General features: G+C 41.7%; 1 protein-coding gene across 4 annotated transcripts in view; it reads right to left on the bottom strand.

Annotated features, from left to right (window-relative positions):
- Positions 1 to 24,252, bottom strand: part of SRGAP3 (SLIT-ROBO Rho GTPase activating protein 3) — a 183,564-nt gene that overhangs the window by 36,942 nt on the left and 122,370 nt on the right. For all 4 annotated transcript variants that reach the window (XR_004426033.1, XM_033141150.1, XM_033141149.1 and 1 more), the window contains 4 exons: positions 6,774 to 6,995; positions 5,926 to 6,027; positions 4,707 to 4,904; positions 616 to 700 (listed from right to left, as the gene is read on the bottom strand). Coding sequence is in view for 3 of the 4 variants with exons in the window: in XM_033141150.1 (XP_032997041.1) it covers positions 616 to 700; positions 4,707 to 4,904; positions 5,926 to 6,027; positions 6,774 to 6,995 (607 nt within the window). In the remaining variant the exon portion in view is untranslated. The remainder of the gene's footprint in view (positions 1 to 615; positions 701 to 4,706; positions 4,905 to 5,925; positions 6,028 to 6,773; positions 6,996 to 24,252) is intronic.

Genomic DNA, 24,252 nt, shown 5'->3' with positions numbered 1-24,252 from the left:
CACATATAGAGTATGCAAAATATTGAAATGACCATCTAATTTTTTATTGCCATTCAGTTATGATGCTAGAGAATATTTTGGAAAACTTTATTCCAGATTATGGCTCTAAGCACCAATGCTATCATTTCACTACTTTGGGCTTTTTGGGTTTCAAGAACAAAAACTTACAAAGTTTCTGAGGTAGGGGGTAGGGGGAATCCCAGTCCATTCACCTTGGTAGTATTTGCAAAAACAAAAATCCTTTATCCAAATCATTTATTTGCCAAATGAAATGGATAATTGTTAACAAGAACACAGCTACAAAGGAACACGTCCACGGGGCTTGGTGTTTTCATTTTCCTTTTTCACTAAAGAGCAGGCAAAGCAGGGATAATGGGGTTCATCCCTAATGCTGAGATGCCTGCCTTATACCCTGAGAATCTCAGCCAAAATTAAAAGTGAAAGGTGCATAGATTTTCTGCCTCTCTTCTATTAAGCACTACAGAATCACTAATCACAAATGCTGACATAAGAAAGAAAACAATAGCAAGTGAGATTTAAGAAGTCTACGATCCAATTCTAAATCCTGTTGTGATTTAAAATGCAATGTTTTTGTTTAGGCTCAGTTGAACTTACCTTCTCCCAGAGTCTGCTTCAGTAAGTCATGTTTAGCCTGCAGCTTGGTAATAAGGTTGCTGCCATTCAAATACTCTTTAAATTTCTGAAGGGAGGAAACAAAAAACAAAAACACTGCACACACACACAAACACAAAAGCATAGTGGGCAAAAAATATTAGCAAAATAAACTTTGAGGCATACATTTATTTCCCTGCGGTGCTTTCTGGAATGAAAGGATGTGTTATATGTCTTAATGAACCAGACTTCAGTTGTACATACAAAGACGGACCAAGGATTCATTTGTTATTTGGGCTTTTTCTTTTTCCACAATTTAAGTATCAGCCCTGTTGATCTTATTAAGCTAGAAACCTTTGTGTTGAGCCATGTGCTTGGGGTTAAGGCCTCAGATCACAAGAAGCTCAAAGACAACAGTTCAAAGAAAGCTTTCTTTTGTCCGGCTTCTGGGAATGGCCTCAATAAGTAAAGAAATTTTGTGGGGGATGGCGGTGGGGTTCCTACAGAAAGGGTTCTACTTTCATGCAAACAGTGATAAAGCCAAGAAGGATTCTCACTGCATGGGGTCTGTGGGCTTGGCTGATCAGAAGCTTCTGCTGTGCTGTTGGATTTGTTCTGAGTACGACTTTTATTTTGAGATTGCCTCATACCCAGTAATAGTGTCCTAGAGGCAAGTAACTTCACAGATGCCAAGAGAAGAGGAGGAAGATATGGGGCTGGAGGGGGAAAAAACAGGAAGTGGAAGATTCAAGAACTTAACACAAAACGCATCTTTGAAATTTCAGGATGCAAATCTCAGAAATCACTGAGTTTAAGAAATAACATTCCTTAAATGTTACTTAAATGGAGTAGACTAGACAGTACAGTGGTGCCCCGCTAGACGAAAATAATTTCGTCTAGTGGGTTTTTCGTCTTGCGGAGCGGCAATGACAGCCGCGCTCCGCAAAACGAAAAAAAAAGACGAAAAATTTTCGTCTTGCGAGGCAGCCCCATAGACTTTTTCGTCTAGCGAGGCATTCGTCTAGCGGGGCACCACTGTATATCAGGATTCCCTGGTCCAAATCTCACTGCTATCCTAAACTTAACAAACAGCCTTGGGAAAGCCGCTTGACACTCAGCTATGCAGCTGCAAATAAAACATTTTAAGTGTGTTGTAAAGTGCATTATACAAATGTGACACTAGATGGCGAAGGTGAGCTATGGCAAATTCAATATTTTTTTCCAAACGTTTCTTTAAAAACCATTTTCATGACTTTTTTTTTATATGTGCCTAGATTCCACCTCAGTATCAGACCTACCTTCCAAGATACAGGGATAATTATAACAGATGGCTGCTGCAAAGGTGATGGAATAACATGCTTTGAACAATTAAAAGCATTATGAAAATACTAAGTATTATAAGCTATGCAGTAACCTATGTGCATATGGGCTGGTTCAAACATCATAGTTGGAGGAGGAGGAGGAGGGTGGAGAAAGAACTGTGGGTGGAGGGGGCCCCTTTCGCCATCCTTTGGACCCCCTGGGAAACCAAACAAACCTGCTGTACCTGGAACTGGGTGTGGAGAGTACAGCTGACTGGGACACAGCTGTGGGCAGCCTGATAAAATACCACCAACCTTGGGCCTACCCATAAAAGCAAGCCCTGCCATGGAACAGTAAAGTCTTAAACAATCAAACCTTAGTTTAAAAACAAGCCATACTTAGAACTGGACCAATAAGTTGGATTCAAGGGTTAGAGGCCAACTTGCGCAACCCCTGCTTAGCTTCTCCTCCTCCTTCCCTTGCTGCCCCCTATACCCCCAAAGCGTATCCAAAGGATCAGGCCCTCTAAACAGTGAGAGATGGAAAACTGATCTTGTGCCAGTGGAATTCCTGCTGGAGCAAGAGTTCTCTGCCTGACTTCAAACAAAGCCCCCAAGCCTTTGTATTGTAATAATGTAAGGCACAGCCTCCACTGTTTGGGGAGCTGATGAGATTACAGGGAGAAAGAGGTGGGAAGAAAGAACAGTTGCACAACTAGCCTTCCATCTGTGTAACGGTTGGAGACTACCCATTGTTAAAAGGGATGTATTTAGGGGGGAAAGTGATATTTACCAGTATATCACATGGCACAATTTACCAGACATTTCTTGTGTTAGTTTAACCATAAACAAAATGAACTGATATACGCCTCCTATACTTTTCTGCTTTGGTATAACAGGACTTGCACAGAATAAGTTCTGTGCAAGTTTTACAGAAGACTGTAAAAAGTTTGTGAGGAAATTTTAATGACTCCCAGGGTACCATGGATCTCAAGTTCTAGGCTGGAGAAACTGGGCAGGGCAGGGCCAGAAGAGTTTACATTGTACTCCCATACGAACTATAGCAAATAGTCACTGTAGAAACTGAAGAAGGGTTTGACTTTATTTTTGTAGGACAAACATTTTCCCTGATGCGAATTAAGGGATGATTAAACAGTCTTCTTCATGCTCAGACTCCTAATCTTCAAAGCTCACAACTAAGTTTTGAAAGCATGTGGTTAAAAAATTATTTTCAGTTGCTTTATTTTCTTAATCTTTTTCGCAGCCATTGGGTCTAGACACATACCTAAAATTTGAAAATAAATAAGTACTGACATTTTATTTTTTTAAAAATAAACCAAAATTCTGACAGTCCTATTGTAAAAGGGCTTCCAAGATGGAGGTGAAAGGCTGATGAAATGGTACATCATTGCTATAGAGGGGGAAATGAGGGACTTGTTAGAATTGGTTGTGTTTAAGGAGACACACTCTGTGCTTGAATGGCACAACTAGGGAGTAGTTGGTCTTTAAAACATCTCATCTTAAAAACTTTAAAAAAAATAGTCCTAAAGGGATAGTGGTTCAGGGAATTCTGGTTTTGTTGTTTCTCCCAGTGTGGTCACATACACCTTTCTATAGGTGAGCCGTACATTAGTGCAACCACTCTACATGGCTCCACATGGTGGGCTTCTTCTTCCTTTCTGAACATTAGCCAAGCCCACTCCATGCACAGCACATCTAAATGGCCTACTTAAACTTTTCCAAGTTTTCAAACAAGCTTCCAACATAACACCAAGAGCTACTGTGAATGTATAAGAACGAACAGACTGGTTTACTGCATTCTTGATCTTCAGTCTACAAATAAAGACCAGGAAAGGCTATAGGTGAAAATTGAACTCTTGATTTACTGAAGTTGGAAGAGAGTGAGAGGCTGGCTTGTCTGGTTTTGTATGGACACCTCAGTCCCTGAATACTCCCCTCCTCCATCCATTTCTACAGGGCAGGAGTTCCTTATAGAAGTGCTGCTTGTGCCATCATGTGAAAGTCACTCCTCCTCCAGATGAGACACAAACATAGCTGATTCTAACAATTTCTGTTTCTCTCAGTTTCTCATTTCCCCCAAATCTTAAGATCAGTTAGTTCTCCACATCTCTACACCAGTTTGTGGTTTTTTAAAAAAAGTCCTCGTGAAAATCGACCAGCATTTTAATACATTTCCCCCTATTATATGATTTTTTTGTATGTAATGTTGCCCAATATACACATTTTTGCAAAGCAATTTCCCCTATTAAAATCCATTTTAATGTTATTTTTGTCAGAATATGGATTTTTACATAAACTTCACCCAAGTCTATGCATTTTTGTACACATTACTTGGCTGGAGAAATGCAATGCAAAATTTGGAGCAGTGAAATTTTGGAGTAGGGCTATGTTTTGGTCAACATATTATTTCAGAAAGTACAAATTAGGTAGGTTCACCTTTTAATGAGAAGTGAATTGATGTCTCCCTCATCCCTAGACTCCCCACTGTCTTTCTAAGAGCTAGTAATATGAATATGAATATGAATATGAATGTGAATGTGGGGAATTGAGAGGTGTAGCTATTGGAATGCCAGCACACTCTATTGTCACAAAAAATGTGACGTCCCTATAGTTAAAATGGGAAGGGGGGGGGAAGCTACTGCTCTGCAAGAGCCAGCCTTTTATTAGCAGTATATAGTTTATACCCGCCTTTTTCCCTGACAGGGGATAAGCCTTCTTATCTACTACTTTTTTACCACACTGTGCTCAATATAGACATAAGATTATCCTCACAGTAAAATAGAACATTTCAGTTTCTTGTTGGTTGGCTCTCCTCTTGGCAATGTTTATTTTACTCATGTAAGTCTCTGAAGCAGCTGATTTGACCGACTCAGTGGAGCGACTATGCTGGAAGGCATCTGAGACATCAAAATCTTCCACTGTCAGCATGTCTTGCAATGTCTGCATAGTAGCATCCAATGTTTTTCGCACCTGCAGAAATTAAAGGCACAGGCGATTACGAGACAAAGTGAATTGCTGTGACACAGTTAGGGCACCGTAAGTACATGATCTTTGATACACCAAGCTAGCCTTATTTTTTGAACTTGAAAGATTTCCTAGGGAGGAAAAGATAATATAAGGTTCCCAGGGTTAGATGCTTTTGTGTATGGATGAGCAATTTGTTCTGCACCTGAAACCACATTAGAAATGATATTTTAAAGAAATTTGTAGATGCCAGTGACGATGACAACAGCACCCAACCAGGAAGCACTACAGGACACAGCTCTATGAAGTTGTTACAGGAGTTTACAGCTACAGTGTTATAATGATAACATAACAGCTCCGCACCCCAAGCATATCATCCTAGTCTGTATGCACTAGCAGGAACTGGTTTGGTAATGATTCAGAGTGTCCACCATCACCCAAACCACTCTGTGCCTTCCACCCAATCTTCAGGTGGCACCTACAAACAGTCTCTTCATGACGTGCCCCATCTACAGTAGAGATTTTGGTGCTTTCAAACAATGTAGCAAAACAAGTATTACAAAGGAAGCCATTGTGCCTGTTTCCTATCCAGAGTCAAAGACCTGGCATGGTTTTATTGTGCTCTTCTAGTTAAATATATCATGCATATAACAGGATGCAGGATGACCACGTGGATGATCAGACAATATTTATAATATACTCAAAGACATTTTAGTATATTTACGTTGGTGGAGTGCTTCATGCAGGGGCAAGACCCTGAGGCACCAAAACCCACTACCCCCTTTTACTATTACAGGCATCCTCCCCACTTATGCGCGATCAGACTTGTGTGTGGTGCCCAATACAAACCTGGTCTGCGTTCTCCAAGGATCACAAGCCCTTGGATTGAAATAAGTATGTTAGTCCAATACAGTTTAATTCTTTAGCCATCTCTGTTAGTTTAAAAGTCACCTTGCATAGAATTATCCGCATAAATGAATCAATAAAGCTTATTTACTTAAGGATTAAAGACAATTACAGCTCTCACCTCTTCGTTTTCTATTTTGAGTGTGGCAAGTCTAGACTGCAGCTGGTGATATCGCATAAGCAACTCTGTCTGAACTGGCTGCTGGGCGCTCACTTGACATACCTGAAGGGACAACAGATAAGCCTATGCAAATTCAAGAAGGATCAGAATATTGACAGGTATCAAAGAGCTAACACATTGAAGAATGCACATCCTCATGATTAAAATGTCCAAAAACTTTGGACTGATGGATATTAAAAACAAAAGACAGAGTACAGTGTTACCTCGGGTTACAAACGCTTCAGGTTACAAACGCTTCAAGTTACAAACTTGGCTAACCTGGAAGTAGTACCTCGGGTTGTGAACGTTGCCCCAGGATGAGAACGGAAATCGCGTACTGGCGGCACAGCGGCAGCGGGAGGCCCATTAGGGAAAGCACGCCTCAGGTTAAGAATGGTTTGGGGTTAAGAACAGACCTCCAGAACAAATTAAGTTCGTAACCCGAGGTACCACTGTATTTAATTTTTAACTAGTAGTATAATCCTTCTATTGGGCTTGAAATATAACCTCACTCAGACACAGAATACTGAGTATAGTTGTTATTTATGGCAATGCAGCAAATCTGCTCTATTGTTACAAAATCTATTTGTTTATAGTGTGGGATTATAAAAGAAATTTCTCAAAGCACAGATCTGACTTAATTGCTGCTTAAAAGGCCTAAATATTAGTAACTCCTTAATGTATGTAGTACCTACAGCAACTCCCACTATCAGTGCCGAAGTGAGCAAAGTGTTGCGTCTGAAAGGAAGCTGGAAACATACTGCAATATATTGCACTGAAAGCATTTTCTGCAATGGTGTTAGCATTACCTCATCCCCCATATGAGGCTGGTATTCAAACTTTAGTGGAGGACAGAAGACTTGGTTGCACATATCCATGACTGTATGCTTGTCACTCCGTGCATCCAGGTTGTCTACAGCATTCTCAATGATGTCCAGGCCCTCATGACGTGAGGTTTCTAGATTGTATTCAGCAGAAAGATATGTTCTGAATGTCCGTGCCAGGCTGGCATGGAATCCCAAGTCACAGCACTAAGGAAAAGGAAGAAATAGTCATTTGCTTCAACCGCAATTACTAGAATTCAATTACTAGAAGCTAGTAATTTCTCCTATATTCTGGTATAATGGCCTTTTACCTGAAGAAATCCCAAATACAATACCAGTATCTATTTATTCTCCTTTATATTATTTCTAGAGCACCTATATAAAATGAGGTGTTGTGTACTATAGTACAGAAGATGCCCCTGTTGCCACATCTCCTATGACCGAGCAGCTTCTCATGCTTAAGAAAATATTCCTGCGTTATTCACTTTGGAGGCATATCTGAATTTTAATGGCTAACGCAGAAACCTAATTTCTCCCTCCCATCCCAAATGCATAAACACAGGCAGTGCCCAACTTTAACATAAAAGTGCAAACATTAAGTAATTTGGTTACCTGCTACATCTTGGCTTACACTCAAGCAGGTAAAGCAAATCGTTCCATAAGATGGATATGGAAATCTAGAGGTACAGGTGAAACTTGAAAAATTAGAATATCGTGGAAAAGTCCATTGATGTAAGCAATTGTTTTCATTAGCTACTGGAGTTTAATATACAGTGGTGCCCCGCTAGACAAAAATAATTTGTTCTACGAATTTTTTCGTCTAGCGGTTTTTTCGTCTAGCGAAGCGGCAATGACAGCCGCGCTCCGCTAAAAAAAAAAAAAAAGACGAAAATTTTTCGTCTTGCGAAGCAGCCCCATTGACTTTTTCGTCTTGCGGGGCAGCTTCCGCTAGACGAATGCCGTTCGTCTAGCGAGTTTTTCGTCTAGCGGGGCACCACTGTATGAGCTAGACTCATGACATGCAAAGCAAGATTTGTTATAATTGTGATGATTATGGCGTACAGCTGATGAAAACCCCAAAGTTGAAATTGTTATTTTGGGGTTCTCATCAGCTGTACACCATAATCATCACCATTATAACAAATAAAGGCTTGACATATCTCGCTTTGCATGTCATGAGTCTATCTCACATATTAGTTTCACCTTTTAAGTTGAATTACTGAAAGAAATGAACCTTTCCACAATATTCTAATTTTTCGAGTTTCACCTGTACTTCATTATTCATCACAGAGTGGCAAGTCTATCAATTGCTACAGGCCATTATGGCTAAATGTTACCTCCAGGTTTGGATGGAGTATGTCCCCAAACTACCATTTTCTGACAAAGGCAAGGGTGCCACCTCCTTTCTGTTCGCTTTGTATTTACGGGAGTGCTGTGTGGGTAGAATGACTGATGGATACTCACTGGTGAAATGGAGAGGGTGTGCAACTTTAAAACTCTTTACCAACCTATCCATTAAATAGTGCTGTACTTTATACCCAGGCCAGTAGAACTGGGTCTGACTCCTTACACTCAGCTCACCTACCCAAGACACAGTGATGCACACCAAGTCTGCTCTCTTATCCAAGATGAAATCATGGATAAGCAAGGACTTACAGTGAACTGACCTGGCATTGCAAAGCAACACCGCCAGTCACAGAATACCTAATCTAGTTAATGTTGTTAGAGCTCTGTGCCCTAAATTGACAGTGGGCACTCTACCTTCTATAGGACAATGTGGGACTAGGACTCAGAATGAAGAGGAAGGTCAGTTTGCCTATAAGAGCAGCAGTGGTGGCCAGAACAAGCAGGAAAAATATCCAGGAAGAAATGGTAGCAAAGCAGCAGCTGGAGATAACTGCTTTTTTAACTCCATCGGAGAAGGCAAGAGCTGGAATAAACTTCCAGCTGTTATGGCTGCCTGCATTGCCTGCCAGAAGAGAATCTGCTCCTTGTACTGAGGTGCACTTGATGCCATACATTCCCTGAGTACGGGGATGTGTGAATTTGCTCCAAGCTTGCCTACCATTTACCATTCAGCTGAAGGCAGTAGACAAGTCATCTTGTTGCAATAATCCTTCTACTCAGTACAATATTGGCCAGTTTTAGCATTAATGCTTCAATCATGAAAGACAGAGCAATATAATTCAATGACCTTACACTGAATAATAAAAATGAGATGGTTGATGGAAACAAGAGAAAAGCAACACTTTGTTTTCCAAATATATGGCAGAAAGCTGCCAAGAGTGCATTTCCTGAGCTTTTGACTGTCCTCTGATCTCTTGTTATTTTCAATGCATGTTCACAAAAGGATTTTACAGCAGGATATTTTCTGCATTCCTAACTCAAAGTGAATATCAAAGCTCAGTTACTGCCATAAGCAACTCTAGCCAAAGACGACATCTCATCTTTACTGATGTGAAGAGACACCCCTCAATTCAAATTTAAATCATACCGAAGAGATGGATTTCTCTAACTGTGTGCAAAAAGAAGCAGCTCATGCATGTGTGCGCGCTCACACAGACACATACAATTCCCACTCTCAGGGATGTGGTCTGAACTTCTAGAAGGTTTCAAAAGACAGCAGAAGTCAAGCTTTCAACAACTAATTTATGACACAAGCAAAAATCTAGTTGGTGTCCTTTGGCCTAACTATGAATTAGCCTCCATGAAGCCAGATTATCACCACTGCCTTGGAGGAGGTTGGACTAGATGACCCTTGGAACCCCTTCCAACTTTACAATGTTATGATCCTATGATCCACTCCAGGTTACCAAACATTGGGCTCCTTTTTGAAAATGAACCAAAGCACAGAGGTAGTAATTTTAGATATAAACTCATGCAATTCTACTAAATTTGATAATTTTAATTCAGCCATTGTCTGCTCCCAAAGAGCAAAATTGTGTTCCACTGCTCCCAAAATATGCTTAGGCCAGAACAGTGGCAAACTTTCAGGGGAGAGGAATTCCACTGCATATGACAGAGCCCCAGGAACACGGCGTTTCTATACTAATTTAATGCACTGGTGCGAAGTTATGGGTTGCAAGAATTAACAAGGAAGGTGAAGGAAACATCTGAAAGGTCCAAGTCCTTTAGGAATTTTATAGGACTTTGCATTTTCCTATATAGCTATTGCAGAGTCTGGCATACTAGTGGAATTTGCTCTCGAGCATGTCAGGAAATAAGATGCAACCAGAGTTCAGCACTAAGTGCATCCTCCAAACAAACAAAAGGTTTACATATGCTCGTAGAGTATATTCTAAAAGTACTGTTCAAAAATTATATCCAAATGTTTCTCCAAAATATATTCAAATTACCATTGCTTTAGCCAAGCTGAGCAGCAATTTGACTGGAAATTTGTTGACTGCTATGTCTGAAATCTAGTACCTGAGGCTAAAAGGCTCCAACTACAATCTGTGTGTGAATCTGCAGCAGCAATAACAAAAGCAACTCAGGAAGGTGTCACAATAGTTCCAGAGAAGCTGTATTACTCCTTTGAAGCTCTCACAGTGCCAACACTTCGGAAGCAAATGAACAGGTTGTGTAGGCAAGCTCTCCTTCCACCTTTCTCAGTCCTTCGACTCCTAACAGGTACCAGGATATTGTTCATCAAGAAGTTCTGGACAGCACCCCTCAATTCTTGGGGTGGTGGAGTCCCTTCCCACCCCAATCTAACAGGTGACCAGCTCTGTTCAAGCCTCCTTATAATAACATGAAACAACCAATAGGCAAGGCATAGGTCTCCTGGAACTCAGTGATATACAAGTGCCCACAGTTCCCTGGGTAAAAAGAGTTACTCTGGAGTTCAAAATTGGCATATAGGAAACATCAGAACTACTACAGAAAGTATAAGAAAGACTGAAGTCTTAGAAAATCCACATTACCACCTTGGTCATAAGCATTTAACAGGCTCCATCATTTCATGGCGAGTCTCTTGAGCGTGAGTTTAGCATAATCCAGTTCAGGTACAGGGAACAAGGGTTGGGAATATAGCACCCTAGTGTGGTTCTTAATGTCAGGCAACTTAGCAGAATCTATAAGAATGATCCATAATTGCTTAAAAGCACAGGAAGCGGCTACGGACCAGAACAGATCAGTTATCACTTTAGTATGGAAGATGAGATCTTGCTGTGACAGCCAAACTAGACAATCACTGCCACCATCATTTTATTTGCATGCCAGCTTTCCGTAGTTAAAATGTTAAAATCAAATGAATGCTTTGATGGTGTTTCCTTCTTGGCAGGGGGTTGGACTGGATGGCTCTTGTGGTCTCCTCCAACTCTATGATTCTATGAAAACCATGCTCAAGGTGACTTACAATATGATTTACATAATCACAAACGTAACAAAAGTAGTCATAAATAAAAGACATCAAAAAGTACATAACCAAACTTAACCATTTCCACATAAATCATAAAAAAACTAAAATGAAGACACAAAACCCTAAACAATACCCCAACCTGACATCCTGTTCAGCAGCCTTAATCTTTATAGCTGGAGTCAGTCAGGGTCCCACCTCCCCAGGCCAGTTAGGAAAAGGCCAGCAAGACAGGGGGCAGGTCTTCCAGGACTCACAGCCAAGATGATACCTAGTCATATGATCACTGTTGAGAACCAATCAGAAGGAAAGAATGTGAGGCATTGCCTATATCTTCCCTGCTTATAGTGATTCCCCCTCTTCCAACAGGAGCAGCCCACCCACAAAAGTCTCACAAAGAGAAGAGTTCTTGGAAACAGCGGCCATCACTCTAGACTTGCTGTTTATGGGCACAAATCAAGGTGGATGCTACTTCCTCAGGCTGTCCACAGCTGAGTTTCCCAGGGGGTCCCTTCCAGTCAAAGCTCTTTCTTCACCCTCTGTCCTATTCTCCTCCTCCAGCTTATCCAGACATGACATGGGAGATCTAGGGTCAGGCTCTCCTACATTTCATATACAGTGTTAATTGCAGCCACAGGGGGGAAAGGCGGAGTCAGATGAAGATTATGGTACTGGATGAGAATGCTCATCAGCGTTCCTATGCCTGTTTCTCAATTAACACACACATCGCCCATAGCAATTTAGGGACAGTGGCTTAATTAGGAAAATGCATGGAGAAAGGGTCCAGTCTGTCTCTTGCATTTCACACAGCTTCTATTAATACTTTTTACAATGTGGGTGATTATATCTGCTTCTCTGTAACTGGCATACTGTGAACTCCTGCAATTCAGGATGCCACATTTTACTGTCACATTGTGTTGCCAGCTCTTCCCCAAGCCTGATGCTCAAGGCTCATGTCCTGCTTCTGCTGCAAATAGTCTGTGCACCAGGGCCCTGATGGAGGAAAAGCTGCTCAGTGTTGAAGGTGAGACATGGGAGACCCTCAACTGCAAATGGACAGCCGCAGCATGCCTCACAGAAAGGGAGCCGGGCAGGGAGAGCAGGAGAGTTGTAACAACACTCAGTGAGAGATCAGTGCAATGACTCTCTTAAAACGTTCTCATAAAAATAAAAAGTTTGCACCCAAGGGAGAATTCAGTAAGTTTCCACTTAAATGCAAACTGAACCCACCCACCCAATACCTATGTGTGACCAGCATGAGTGTAATTCTTTCTGACTCCAGAAGGTGACAAAATAAGTTGTACTAGGCAAGGGGAGGTGTGTCTCTTCTGCTTCTTTTAGCTACTGTAATCATTGACTATGCAAAAGCATTTGACTGTGTCGACCACAGCAAACTATGGCAAGTGCTTAAAGAAATGGGAGTGCCTGATCACCTCATCCGTCTCCTGAGAAATCTCTATGTGGGACAAGAAGCTACAGTTAGAACTGGATATGGAATAACTGATTGGTTAAAAATTGGGAAAGGAGTACGACAAAGCTGTATATTGTCTCCCTTGCTTATTTAATTTATATGCAGAATTCATCATGCGAAAGGCTGGGCTGGATGAATCCCAAACCGGAATTAAGATTGCTGGAAAAAATATCAACAACCTCAGATACGCTGATGATACAACCTTGATGGCAGAAAGTGAGGAGGAATTAAAGAACCTTTTAATGAGGGTGAAAGAGGAGAGCACAAAATATGGTCTGAAGCTCAACATCAAAAAAACTAAGATCATGGCCACTGGTCCCATCACCTCCTGGCAAATAGAAGGGGAAGAAATGGAGGCAGTGAGAGATTTCACTTTCTTGGGTTCCATGATCACTGCAGATGGTGACAGCAGCCACGAAATTAGAAGACGCCTGCTTCTTGGGAGAAAAGCAATGACAAACCTAGACAGCATCTTAAAAAGCAAAGACATCACCTTGCCGACAAAGGTCCGTATAGTTAAAGCTATGGTTTTCCCAGTAGTAATGTACGGAAGTGAGAGCTGGACTATCAAGAAGGCTGATCGCCGAAGAATTGATGCTTTTGAATTATGGTGCTGGAGGAGACTCTTGAGAGTCCCATGGACTGCAAGAAGATCAAACCTATCCATTCTTAAAGAAATCAGCCCTGAGTGCTCACTGGAAGGGCAGATCCTGAAGTTGAGGCTCCAGTACTTTGGCCACCTCATGAGAAGGGAAGACTCCCTGGAAAAGACCCTGATGTTGGGAAAGATGGAGGGCACAAGGAGAAGGGGACAACAGAGGATGAGATGGTTGGACAAGTGTTCTCGAAGCTACTAACATGAGTTTGGCCAAACTGCGAGAGGCAGTGGAGGATAGGCGTGCCTGGCGTGCTCTGGTCCATGGGGTCACGAAGAGTCCGACATGACTGAACGACTGAACAACAACAACAATCTGGACAAAAGGACTCCTATTGGGAATTTCCCTCAACTTTCTGTAGTTCCATTTTGTGGAAGTGGGGTGCAGTGAAGCCAAGACATTCTTCCTAATACAGCTGCCAGTTTTCACCCCACTATGAGAAGGAAACAACCTCTTTCAAAGCCCCAAACTCACTCTACTGAAAATGTGAAGCAGCCATTGAGGGGTGTAAAGAGATTTAATCTGGCAAAGCTTTTAGCATTCCTTCCTAACACTTTATACAGAAACAGAATGAAATTAGAAAACAAGCAATATGCACTGTGGCCTAAATAAATCCCTCAGGTAGCCTGGGAACACTTGTAGAAGAATAACTAAAACCAGGATGCTGAACTTGGAGGACAGCAGCTTATCTCCAGAATAATGATTGTGTTCAAATGTTCTCACTGTAGTCAATATCAGAAATTCTGATGGCTTCCACTGAACCATAGTGTATTCTCAGTTCACACTGGGGCCTAGGATGAACTTGAACCAGTCTGAATCTTCTCCCAAGACTTTCGGGGAAATGTCACACTCCCTTGCATTTCACAGAAGAATTCTGAAATGCTGCTCCTTATTTTCATTGCTGGAAACATGCTGAAACCAGCATGTGCAGTGTAGTTCAAATAACCCAGCTGCTATTGACAAGGTCTCTCCATGCCTAGCACTTCACACATCAGTGCCACAAAGAGGGGAGAAAAGATGTATAAAAAGGTATTTTTTAAAAAATACCCATTTAAGAAAAGTAAAAAATAAATAAAAATTGTAAAAGCTAATATTATTATAAATAATAATTTATAAGAGCTGATATTACACTCAGTTTTTCAAGAATTAACCTTCCGGTGGACCCCTGCAGGTTAGTGAAGTGGGCCCTATAAAAAGTTGTGCTACCCCGCTCAGTGTGGATTCTACAGTCCATCATCTGATTCTGATGTACCATGAAGCTATTGAACTATCTTTGCTCTCTTGGATAAAAGACAGCTAAACACACAGAGAGACAGCTAAGCACACAATGGTTCGATGACCCCAGAAAGTGCGGAATTATAAACGGCTGGGTTTCCATATAGGTTACTAACCTGATGGTTCGTGTTGTGGCATATACTAACAACCACTTGCAGCAAGTGTGAAAAAGAATTACCGTTATTTTCCGGCGTATAAGACGACTGGGCATATAAGACGACCCCCAACTTTCCCAGTTAAAATATAGTTTGAGATATACTCAACCGCAGATTCTCCACCCAGCATATAAGACGACCCCCCACTTTTGAGAAGATTTTCCTGGATTAAAAAGTAGTCTTATGCGCCAGAATATACAGTACAGTGGTACCCCGCAGGACGAATGCCTCGCACAACGAAAAACTCGCAAAACGAAAGGGTTTTGCGAGTTTTTAGTTGACTCGCGAGACGAATTCGTCTATGCCTGTTTTTCGCAAGACGAATTCGTCTGGCGAGGTACCACTGTAAGCCAGCTTACCTTTTCGCTCCAGTCAGGAGGGTTGTTGTCCGCGTCCGCCATTTTGGATCGGCTGTGCATGTCTGCGCATGTCCAGACATGCGCAGTCGATCCAAAATGGCGGACGCGGACAACATCCCTCCCGACCGGAGCGAAAAGGTAAGACCTCCTGGAGCTCCGCGGCGCCGCGTTTTAAGACTGCAACGATCGCTGCAGTCTTAAAACGTGGCGCCGCGGAGCTCCGTTGCCGGTCGGGAGGGGGCCATGGGATCATGCCCGATGTCGGGCACTATCCTACGGCCCCCTCCCTCCCTCCCGGAGCCGCGGCGCTGCGTTTTAAGACTGCAACGATCGCTGCAGTCTTAAAACGCGGCACCGCGGAGCTCCGTTGCCGGTCGGGAGGGGGCCGTGGGGTCATGCCCGATGTCGGGCACGATCCCACGGCCCCCTCCCTCCCTCCCGGAGCCGCGGCGCCGCGTTTTAAGACTGCAGCGAGTGCGGCGTCTTAAAACGCGACGCGGCGTGGCTCCGGTGCCGGTTGGGAGGGCCCCCCGGACTTAATTAAATTTTAATGCGTTCCTATGGGAAAAGGTGCCTCGCAAGACGAAATTTCCGCAAGACGAAGAGTCTTGTGGAACGAATTAATTTCGTCTTGCGAGGCACCACTGTACTAACAATTAGATTGTCCATTTCTGAATTGTGTAGAAGCTTCATACCCAAACCACTCCATTTGAAACAGCTGCTTCAGCTGTTACAACACTGTAAAAACAAAGAACTCAAGGGTTTTTATTTCTCTGAGAGTGACATAAACAGAAGCCCATGTTGCATTGTGAATTACCAGTAAACAGAGAGGAAGCATACATGGCTACCCTCTTTGCACCCAGGCCTCAACATTATACCACCACTTGCACAAAGCAAAGAACTTGGTCTTGGTGTGTTTTTTAAGTACTAAGTGGATTTTAGCATTTTTCAAGGTCACAACCTTGAAGTTAAAATTTAGGTGCGCTATTCCAATGGACATCGCTCCCACAGTATAGTATACTGGCTCTGGCTTTTGCCATTTGCTGCCATATCAACAGTGGGGCAAATGGCTATGCATTACAGGATGCAAATAAGTTTTTTCTCTAAGTGTGTTTAACCAGGATGGGAGTTACCTCCTGATCTCTGCATTGCTCAATATATGTCCTAAAGAACTGTCTCTTAGCATACCTAATGATAAATATTATTGCCCATAAAGTGCCAATCTTGTTCAAAAGTTTAGCTACAGTTAGTTAACTGGACTTGGGAAGTATACTTTATATATTAAAAAAACAATAACAGGTACTTATAACATCTTCAGCAAATATGTTTAACCTAGATTTTCTGCTGTTCCCTGGGGCTTCCTCACAGAACTTTTCTTCAAGCTACTGGTTTTCCTCACTTTACTTAGGGTTGTTTCATATGTTACACAGAAGGAGGGAATGAAGGGTAATTCAAGCTTCTTTTTTCTTCTTCTTTAGACCATACAATGCACCCTCTGGATGTATTTACTGTTGGAATATATCTTAAAGGGGCCAGGGAAATTTAAGGCTGCTGCTTTCTTTCCAGGTTTTAAGAATAACTCAATCATTATTACTGTTCCAGTAAGAATAACTCAATCATTATTACTGAGGGGCACTTAGGCTGCTTTTCAGTTAAAACTAGCAAGCATTTTGAAACTTGTTTTCTACCAGGCTCAGGGATCATTTCAAACTATAAAGCATGTGCGCACACGAACGCATGCACACACACTCACTCACACTTGTGCATAACTATGCAGATCCACAGAGAGAGAAAGGAATAACTCACCCTTTGTGCCCTGTCGAGAGGAAAATAAATCCTTTATAAGGTGCAAGCTTTGGCAAACTACAATGTGCATAACTTGGCTGTACTATCAAGTGAGGTTTGAGTGAAGGCATGCCATCTAAACTGGTTATATTTTTAGGTTTATTAGCATTTTCTGAATGTGGGCCACTTTTCTTATTGTTATGGTCTCCTTCTGAGTGAGACAAGCTAATCATCTCAATACTTTTGATTATTAGGTTGTTTTACTGTGGAAAAACTCAGAAAGGCTACTGTCCCACTCATGTCACAGATTTCATGTCATAATGCAGAGCACACTGCGCCCTCCTGAAATACATGCTTAGGGGGAATGCAATAAAAATCTGGCAAAGTACACTTCTCTTACAAAGCAAGCAACATTTTAATCCATGTGCAACTGCTCATTCTACATGCCTAAAATAGTTTTGTTTTTCATCTTTTAATTTTCACCTGTTGTTATAATTGTTCTCTCTGTTTTATATAAATATAATAATAATAATAATAATAATAATAATAATAATAATAATAATAATCTTTACAAAATGAGAAAGGCAAGCAAGAGAGAAGTAAGAAGCACAAAGGAAAATAGGGTTGGTTCACATATAAACACAGTTTGGTGTTCAGAAGTTGGGGCTCACATTCTATCCCCTTCACTTTTTTTTTCTCTTGTGAAACAAAGGTTGGATTAAGACAATTGCTGGTCAAAATTCATACATGTTGGAATTTTAATAAATGTGGAAGTTTAATAAATCATTAAAAAAAAACAAGTTCAATAAATCTCCTTTCTCTTGCACCCACACTTTCCCACCCCATATTTGTGCTTCTGGTGGGTGTGGCTGTCAATTTCTACCAAGTTTAGCCCATAATACCACAGTTTAAAATAGTGATAGAACAGCCTAACCACGTACTTCCTCATCTAAGGCATAGCAATATCTAATTAAAAGTGTTTGCCTTACAGCCAGGCTAGGAGTAGACTAAACTCCCCACATCAAGAAAGACTCTTTCAGCCACATGAGCTTCCGTCTTGAACTATTTTCAAAGCCACAAACCAAATGTCAAGTTTTCAAGTCAACGTGGGATTTGCCTATAAATTTAGCTTTAAAGAGCTACCAGAAGGGGAAAAAATGTGGGGCATTTAGTTGCACAGCTGCTCTGATCCCTTTAGGTCTCTTGAACCTTTAAATATTTACAGATGAACACTGTGAGGGTCATTTTGAGCTTAATTCAACTCAACACTCTTTTTCTTCCCTTACACTGTATGGGACCAAACTGGCAATGTACGTTGATACGCTTACCGGTATTCTCCCAAGTGGATCTGATCCCTGCTGAAAGCAACAGAGACTTGCATTGAGCACCAAGTTTAAACAGCACTGAATGCAAGACTGGCTGCAATCAAGAGGCTTTACCAGTCCCATGGCTGATATCATATGATACTGGGTGACTGGCAGGTGGGTCTGGCCAACCAAGAACAGCCTTATGGACTAAATTGGTCAGTCTGGTCTAATTTGGCCTGTAGACCAGAAGTTCCTTCCCATTGGCTTACGGTAACCAAATCGCCGCCGTGAGAAACTGAAAGATGACCCCTCCCAAATAGTCGTGTGAATCAACTCTAACTTTAAAAGGGGGGATGGACCAGATATCCTAAAGAGCAACTGCAACCTTTGCCTCCCATCCCAAAATTACTTCTTGCTTCATAACAAGAACAAGGAAAAGGAAAAGGACCCCTGGATAGTAAAGTCCAGTCAAACTTGACTATGAGGTGCATCACGCTTTAGGCCGAGGGAGTCGGTGTTTGTCCGCAGACAGCTTTCTGGGTCATGTGGCCAGCATGAATAAACCGCTTCTGGCGCAACAGAACACCATGACGGAAACCAGAGTGCATGGAAACACTGTTTACCTTCCCGCTGCAGCAGTACCTATTTATCTACTTGCACTGGCATGCTTTCAAACTGCTAGGATGGCAGGAGCTGGGACAGAGCAAAGGGAGCTCATTCCGTTACGGGGATTCGAACTGCCGACCGTCTGATTGGCAAGCCCAAGAAGCTCAGTGGTTTCGACCACAGCGCCACCCGCTCCCACCGTGCATAACAAGGGTTAACGCTTTTCAGCAATAGTCAGTCTAAAACAGGGATGGCTTACCTGTGGCTTTCCTGATGTTGCTGGACTCCAATTTCCATCAGCTCCTACCAGCACGACTAAGAAAAATGTAGTCCAGCAACATCTGAAGAGCCAAAGGTTAGTCATCCCTGGTTTAAAAGAATGATGAAAATTACACAAGCCTCTGCCACATTCAAGTCTTTGCCATTTTGCTATTTGAAGCTAGGAGTCTGATAACCAAAGAGACAGAGGAGCTTTGCCCAGTACTTCCTGCTGACAGGAAGTATTTCTCATCTTTGTTTCATGTACATGGGGTGGGGTGGGGTGGGGGAGAAAAAGAAACCTCCACAGACGCTACAGAGGAAGTGAGCAGTTCAAGTGCTTAAAATTACCAGTGGCACTGCAAAATAGCCTCCTTAGCTGGAAGCAGCAGAGAAAAGACAGAGAACAGTGGAATGTAAAAGCTGTGCATTCAAACTGCACTGAATCTTTTGAGAGAAACTAATTTCCCGTGATGGAAGAGGTTTATTCCTTTTTTATTGCCAGACTGTTGACTTTATCTGAACAACCCGTAAGCTAGGGAATGGAAAACAATGTGTCATACCAAAGCAAAGGCACCCACCTTCAGTTCAGAAGGCAGAACAGTTAATGGGAGGTGGAGTCAGGGATAACAGCAAGTACAGTGGTACCTCTGTTTATGAACTTAAATTAGTTCCGGAGGTCCGTTCTTAAGCTCAAACCATTCTTATCCTGAGACGTGCTTTCGCTAATGGGGCCTCCGGCGTGCGATTTCCATTCGCATCCTGGAGCAAAGTTGGCAACCAGGAGCAGCTACTTCTGGGTTAGCAGAGCTCGTAACCTGAAGCGTTTGTAACCAGAGGTACCACTGTATGGCTAAAAGTGCAAAACAAAACTTCACTATGATACTAGTAAGTTTATGTTGCTTTCTCTTTATTCAAAGTTCCCTTTCTCAGAAACAAGGGCTCTCAGCTATTTTTCAAAGCAGCAATTTTTAAGCTTCCATGCTTTTTAATTCAGTCAACTTGGTCCAAGCAATTAAGAACCATCACAGTCTTAGTAGTAGATGGGCGGGGCATAAATAATAATAATAATTTATTATTTGGGAGTATAATTTATTATTTGGGGTGGGGCATAAATAATAATTTATTATTATTATTATTAAAAGGTAGTATAGTTAATGCAGCTATTCTTAGTATTCAACAATTGCTTACAAGTGGTATTACACACTGCAAAATTAAACTTCCTACTTTAAAATCAAGCTTTGAGTAACTGGGACAACATGAAAGTGGGTGAAAATAAACACTGCATTAAGATGCACATTCAGCTTTCTCATTTAATACGCTTACTTAACTGAGCTCCCATTCTACACTGGCAGCCTTGTTATTGATATTTAAGAGGCTCTTTAATCTTTAATCCTAAAAAAGAAGTGTTAATAACTATGAGCCAGCATCATACACAAGTTAATGGGAAGCATCTTTAATAATCCAAAGGTAACCTAATCTTCTGTAGCATTTTTGCATTCTAACATTTGTTCCAAAGGGCCTGAATGTACAATGAAAGTCGAAGTATAAGGTGCTTTCTGCATAGAAATTAAAATATAATGGCCACATTTGCATGCAACTCTAAGCCAAAGTGTAGCTACAGTTTGATTATTTAAAGCACAATCTGCTTAGTGGGATGCTGTTGACATTCTCAAAGAATGATAATAGGTTAGTGAGATAAGATGTACTCTTTTCCCAAAAAAGAAGGTAGGCTAACTGGTATGCAATTTTCAGGATCCTCCCTGGATCCCTTAAGTGATTTATTTTTAATGGTGTTTTGTTGGCCATTTTTCAGTCCTCAGGTATGGAGGCTGATATTGGGGATAAGTTACATATTTTTGTTAGAAGATCAGCAGTTTCACATTTGGGTTCTTTAAGAACTCTGGGGTGGGTGCCATCTGGACCTGGTGATTTGTCAGTTTTTATTTTGACAATAAGGCCTAGAACTTCACATTGTGTCATCACTACTTAGCTCAGTTCCTTAAGACTCCATTCTGGCTAAGGGTTCTGTGAAAATGTGCTGTGTATTCAAGTGTATAAGCTACAAAAAAAGGAAGGAAGGAAGGAATGCAATTACCCGTATCAGTTGCTTTAGCCTAGGATCTATCTTGTTAAGCCTATCTTGTTGTTTAGCCTAGGATCTATCTTGTTTTGATCCTAATACAGTATCAAATTCCTTACTTTTATAAATCTCATCTCAAAGTTGCATGATCAATCGGAGGTCTAGAACCAAGACAAGACTCAGAAACCTGATGCGGCACACTTCTTTTGGAGCATAAAACATTGAATCAATATGGTCAAGTTCTGGGCAAAGAAAATCCCAATTTAGCTATTAACTCACTAGATAGGCATGGGGAGAAAACAAATCATTCATTTTGCAAAATGGTACTAAGAGGAAGTAAAAACAGTATTTCATAAGAAACGACGGGATAGAAATTGTGGCTAACATTGTGTGTACACCCTTTCTCAAATCAGCAGTGGGAACACACCAGATGCAGAGTAAATGGGAGTTTGTATACACCCTTAGTCTTGCTTCTCATAATCTAGAGATGTCTAGAATTGAAACATACTTTCTGCACAGAAAGCATGTGCTCCTCTGCTGACCTATGGTCCTTCCCTTAATTTAGTGAGCAGAGGTTAAAATGAAGACTGCCCAAGTGTAAGTAATTCCTGCTTGACTCAGGAAATCCAATATTATTCCTTGTTTATTGGACACTATGGAATTCAAAACTTGATGTTACAAGTCCTGGAAGATGTCTAACTGAGGGAATGAGTCTACTCCATTTATACTGGGATATTCTGAACTCTGCCCTATAGGGCTCTTCTGAAGCACACTATACATGTATGAAAGTCTGTTCAAACAAACAGCTCTTCTCTTGGGGAACTTGAAATTAGGACACACGTATACAGCTCATGCATCCTTAATAACACTTTGTTTTCTCAGGCAAGAAGAATATATAATTAGGCAAATTTAGTTGTACTGAATCAAAGATGTTTTGGTTTAAGTCCCCTAAAGGGATTTCCTGGAGTGAGGAATAAAAACCATCTGCTGACTCCAATGGAAGTATCAGAAAGGAAATATACTGGAGAGGAATGACATAAAAACAGCCAGAGCTAAACTGGCATTCGGCAGCTCTCCAGGAAACCAGAGATTCAACTCCATGAAAATAAAAACGTCGTACATCAAAATGTAGGAAACCTGAGGTGCAAATCAATCTCAAAGGCTCTCGGAGGCTCTTTGGGTGGGTGCTTCCCTGTCCAGGAGACAGGTAAGCTACCTGTTCTGGGTGGGTTGCACACCCTCTTAAGGAGCAGAACTACCAAGCCAGGTCCAAGGTCCTTGTATTAGTTTACAAAGCCCTGAACAACTTAGGCCCAGGGTACCTTAGGGACCGCCTGAATCCTTACATCCTAGTTGGATAAATGAGATCATCGGCAGCAGCATTATTGGTTTTTCCCCAAACTGGCAAGGCTCATTTGACAGCAACAAGAATCTAAGCCTTTAGTATCATTGGCCTAGTACTATAGAAAACCTTGCCAATAGAGATTCGGCAGGCGCTTCTGTTTCAACCTTTAAACACCTGCTGAAAACTCTTCTATTCCTCCAGGTTCATGCAGGCAATTAAGAATACGTCTTTCTATAATAGTTAGCTGATCTCTGATTTTAATTTTATATATAGTTTTTATTGTATGATTTTATGCATGACTGTTGTGAAACACTTTTATAGTTTTTGTGAATAGAGGTGCAGGCGGTGACCATTTTAGCATGTCCAATTGATGCGCGATCACCGACATGCAGGTCCTTTTGGTCCCAGAAGAGGGAAGAATGTGGGGATAATGGGGAGGGATGCACTTATGCGTGCTCTGTTGACGCACACAGGGCCAGGAATGGTACCCCTGTGTGAAATGGTCACCGCCTGTATATATTTTAATAAATAAGGAAATGGATGAATAAAATAAGTTAAGCCTTTTTGTTCAATAAACTCTCGCATGCTCCATCCAACGTGTCTATCAAAATATCTTGAAATCTTCATAAGACTTCAAAATCCTACAACAGGTTTCTCTTATAATTCTAGCATGGAACAATAAATATGATTTAGAGGATTAATTAAATTACATTAACTTCCAGATGCATTTAAGTGACATTTAAACCAAAACTAAGGCTTCATACTAAGGCTGTTATTTTCATGGCCATTACAGCAAACAGAAGTCAATTTATAGCCCACCAGTGAGAAGAAATGCCTTGGTGCAAAGACAGATTTCCCAGCATAAAACTGTAGAAACCTTATTTCTTGCATCATTGGAGAGAACAAGTGCATGAATACATAAGGTCAGCCTTATCTTGAGCCATTTCCAGCATCTAATGGGCTTACAAGGCTCTTTTGAAGTACAATGAATAAGTGTAAAGTACATGAAATCCAGAGATTCCTAGTGTCCAAGCCTATAAGAGAAACTAGATTTATCTTATTTTATTCTACTCGTTGTATGAATTCTTATGCACATGCCTCTGTGTCAGCCACCAACATCACCCTGGGTGTCACCACTGAGGGAGGTGACAAAATGCCAGGAGGCACTCACTGCGGGGCCAGCAGTGTGCCTGAGCCATGCATCTCTCCTGGGAGTGATGCAGTGGCTTGGGTGACCGCAGGCTCCATGCTGCCCCCAAACGGTCCACTCGCCACCTTCCCCTCAGCTGTAGGGTGGCTGAGTGGGAGGAGGCAGGCAGACTCCTTGGAGGCCCCAAGGAGTGTCCTGCCCCTGCAGGCAGCTGGCCCCACCCCTGGGTGCAGGGCACGCTTGCCACCCCAGGCTTGCTCCGCCACTGCCAAGAAGGGTATGTCATGATGAGTACCGACACCTTTTTTCTACAAAAAAGGCACTGCCTAAAAGAATTAATTGATTGTGAATGGCCAGAGAAAAGATTCCCACTTTCTCTTTCAGCTTCCACCCGAGTACCAATTCTTGTACCTCTTTGGGCTATAGCTTCACTAGTCTTTGTTTCTGCCTGGCTACAGTCATACCTGATCAAATTTCAAATTCCAATTTCAATTCAAGCCCTTGACTGGTCTTCTCCCTATAGAATTATTCCAACACACTTTATCTTGTATTCAGAGAAATAAATAGCATCTACTGCTGAGATCTCTACGTTCTGCACTTATTGCATGTCCAAGTTCAGCCCAGTTATAACACAACAGTGGTTCAAAAACCCAGCTG

Source organism: Lacerta agilis, chromosome 2, assembly GCF_009819535.1.
Source record: "Lacerta agilis isolate rLacAgi1 chromosome 2, rLacAgi1.pri, whole genome shotgun sequence".
NCBI lineage: Eukaryota > Metazoa > Chordata > Lepidosauria > Squamata > Lacertidae > Lacerta > Lacerta agilis.
The sequence above is the reverse complement of the archived record's forward strand: the minus strand, read 5'-3'. Positions and strand labels throughout refer to the sequence as shown.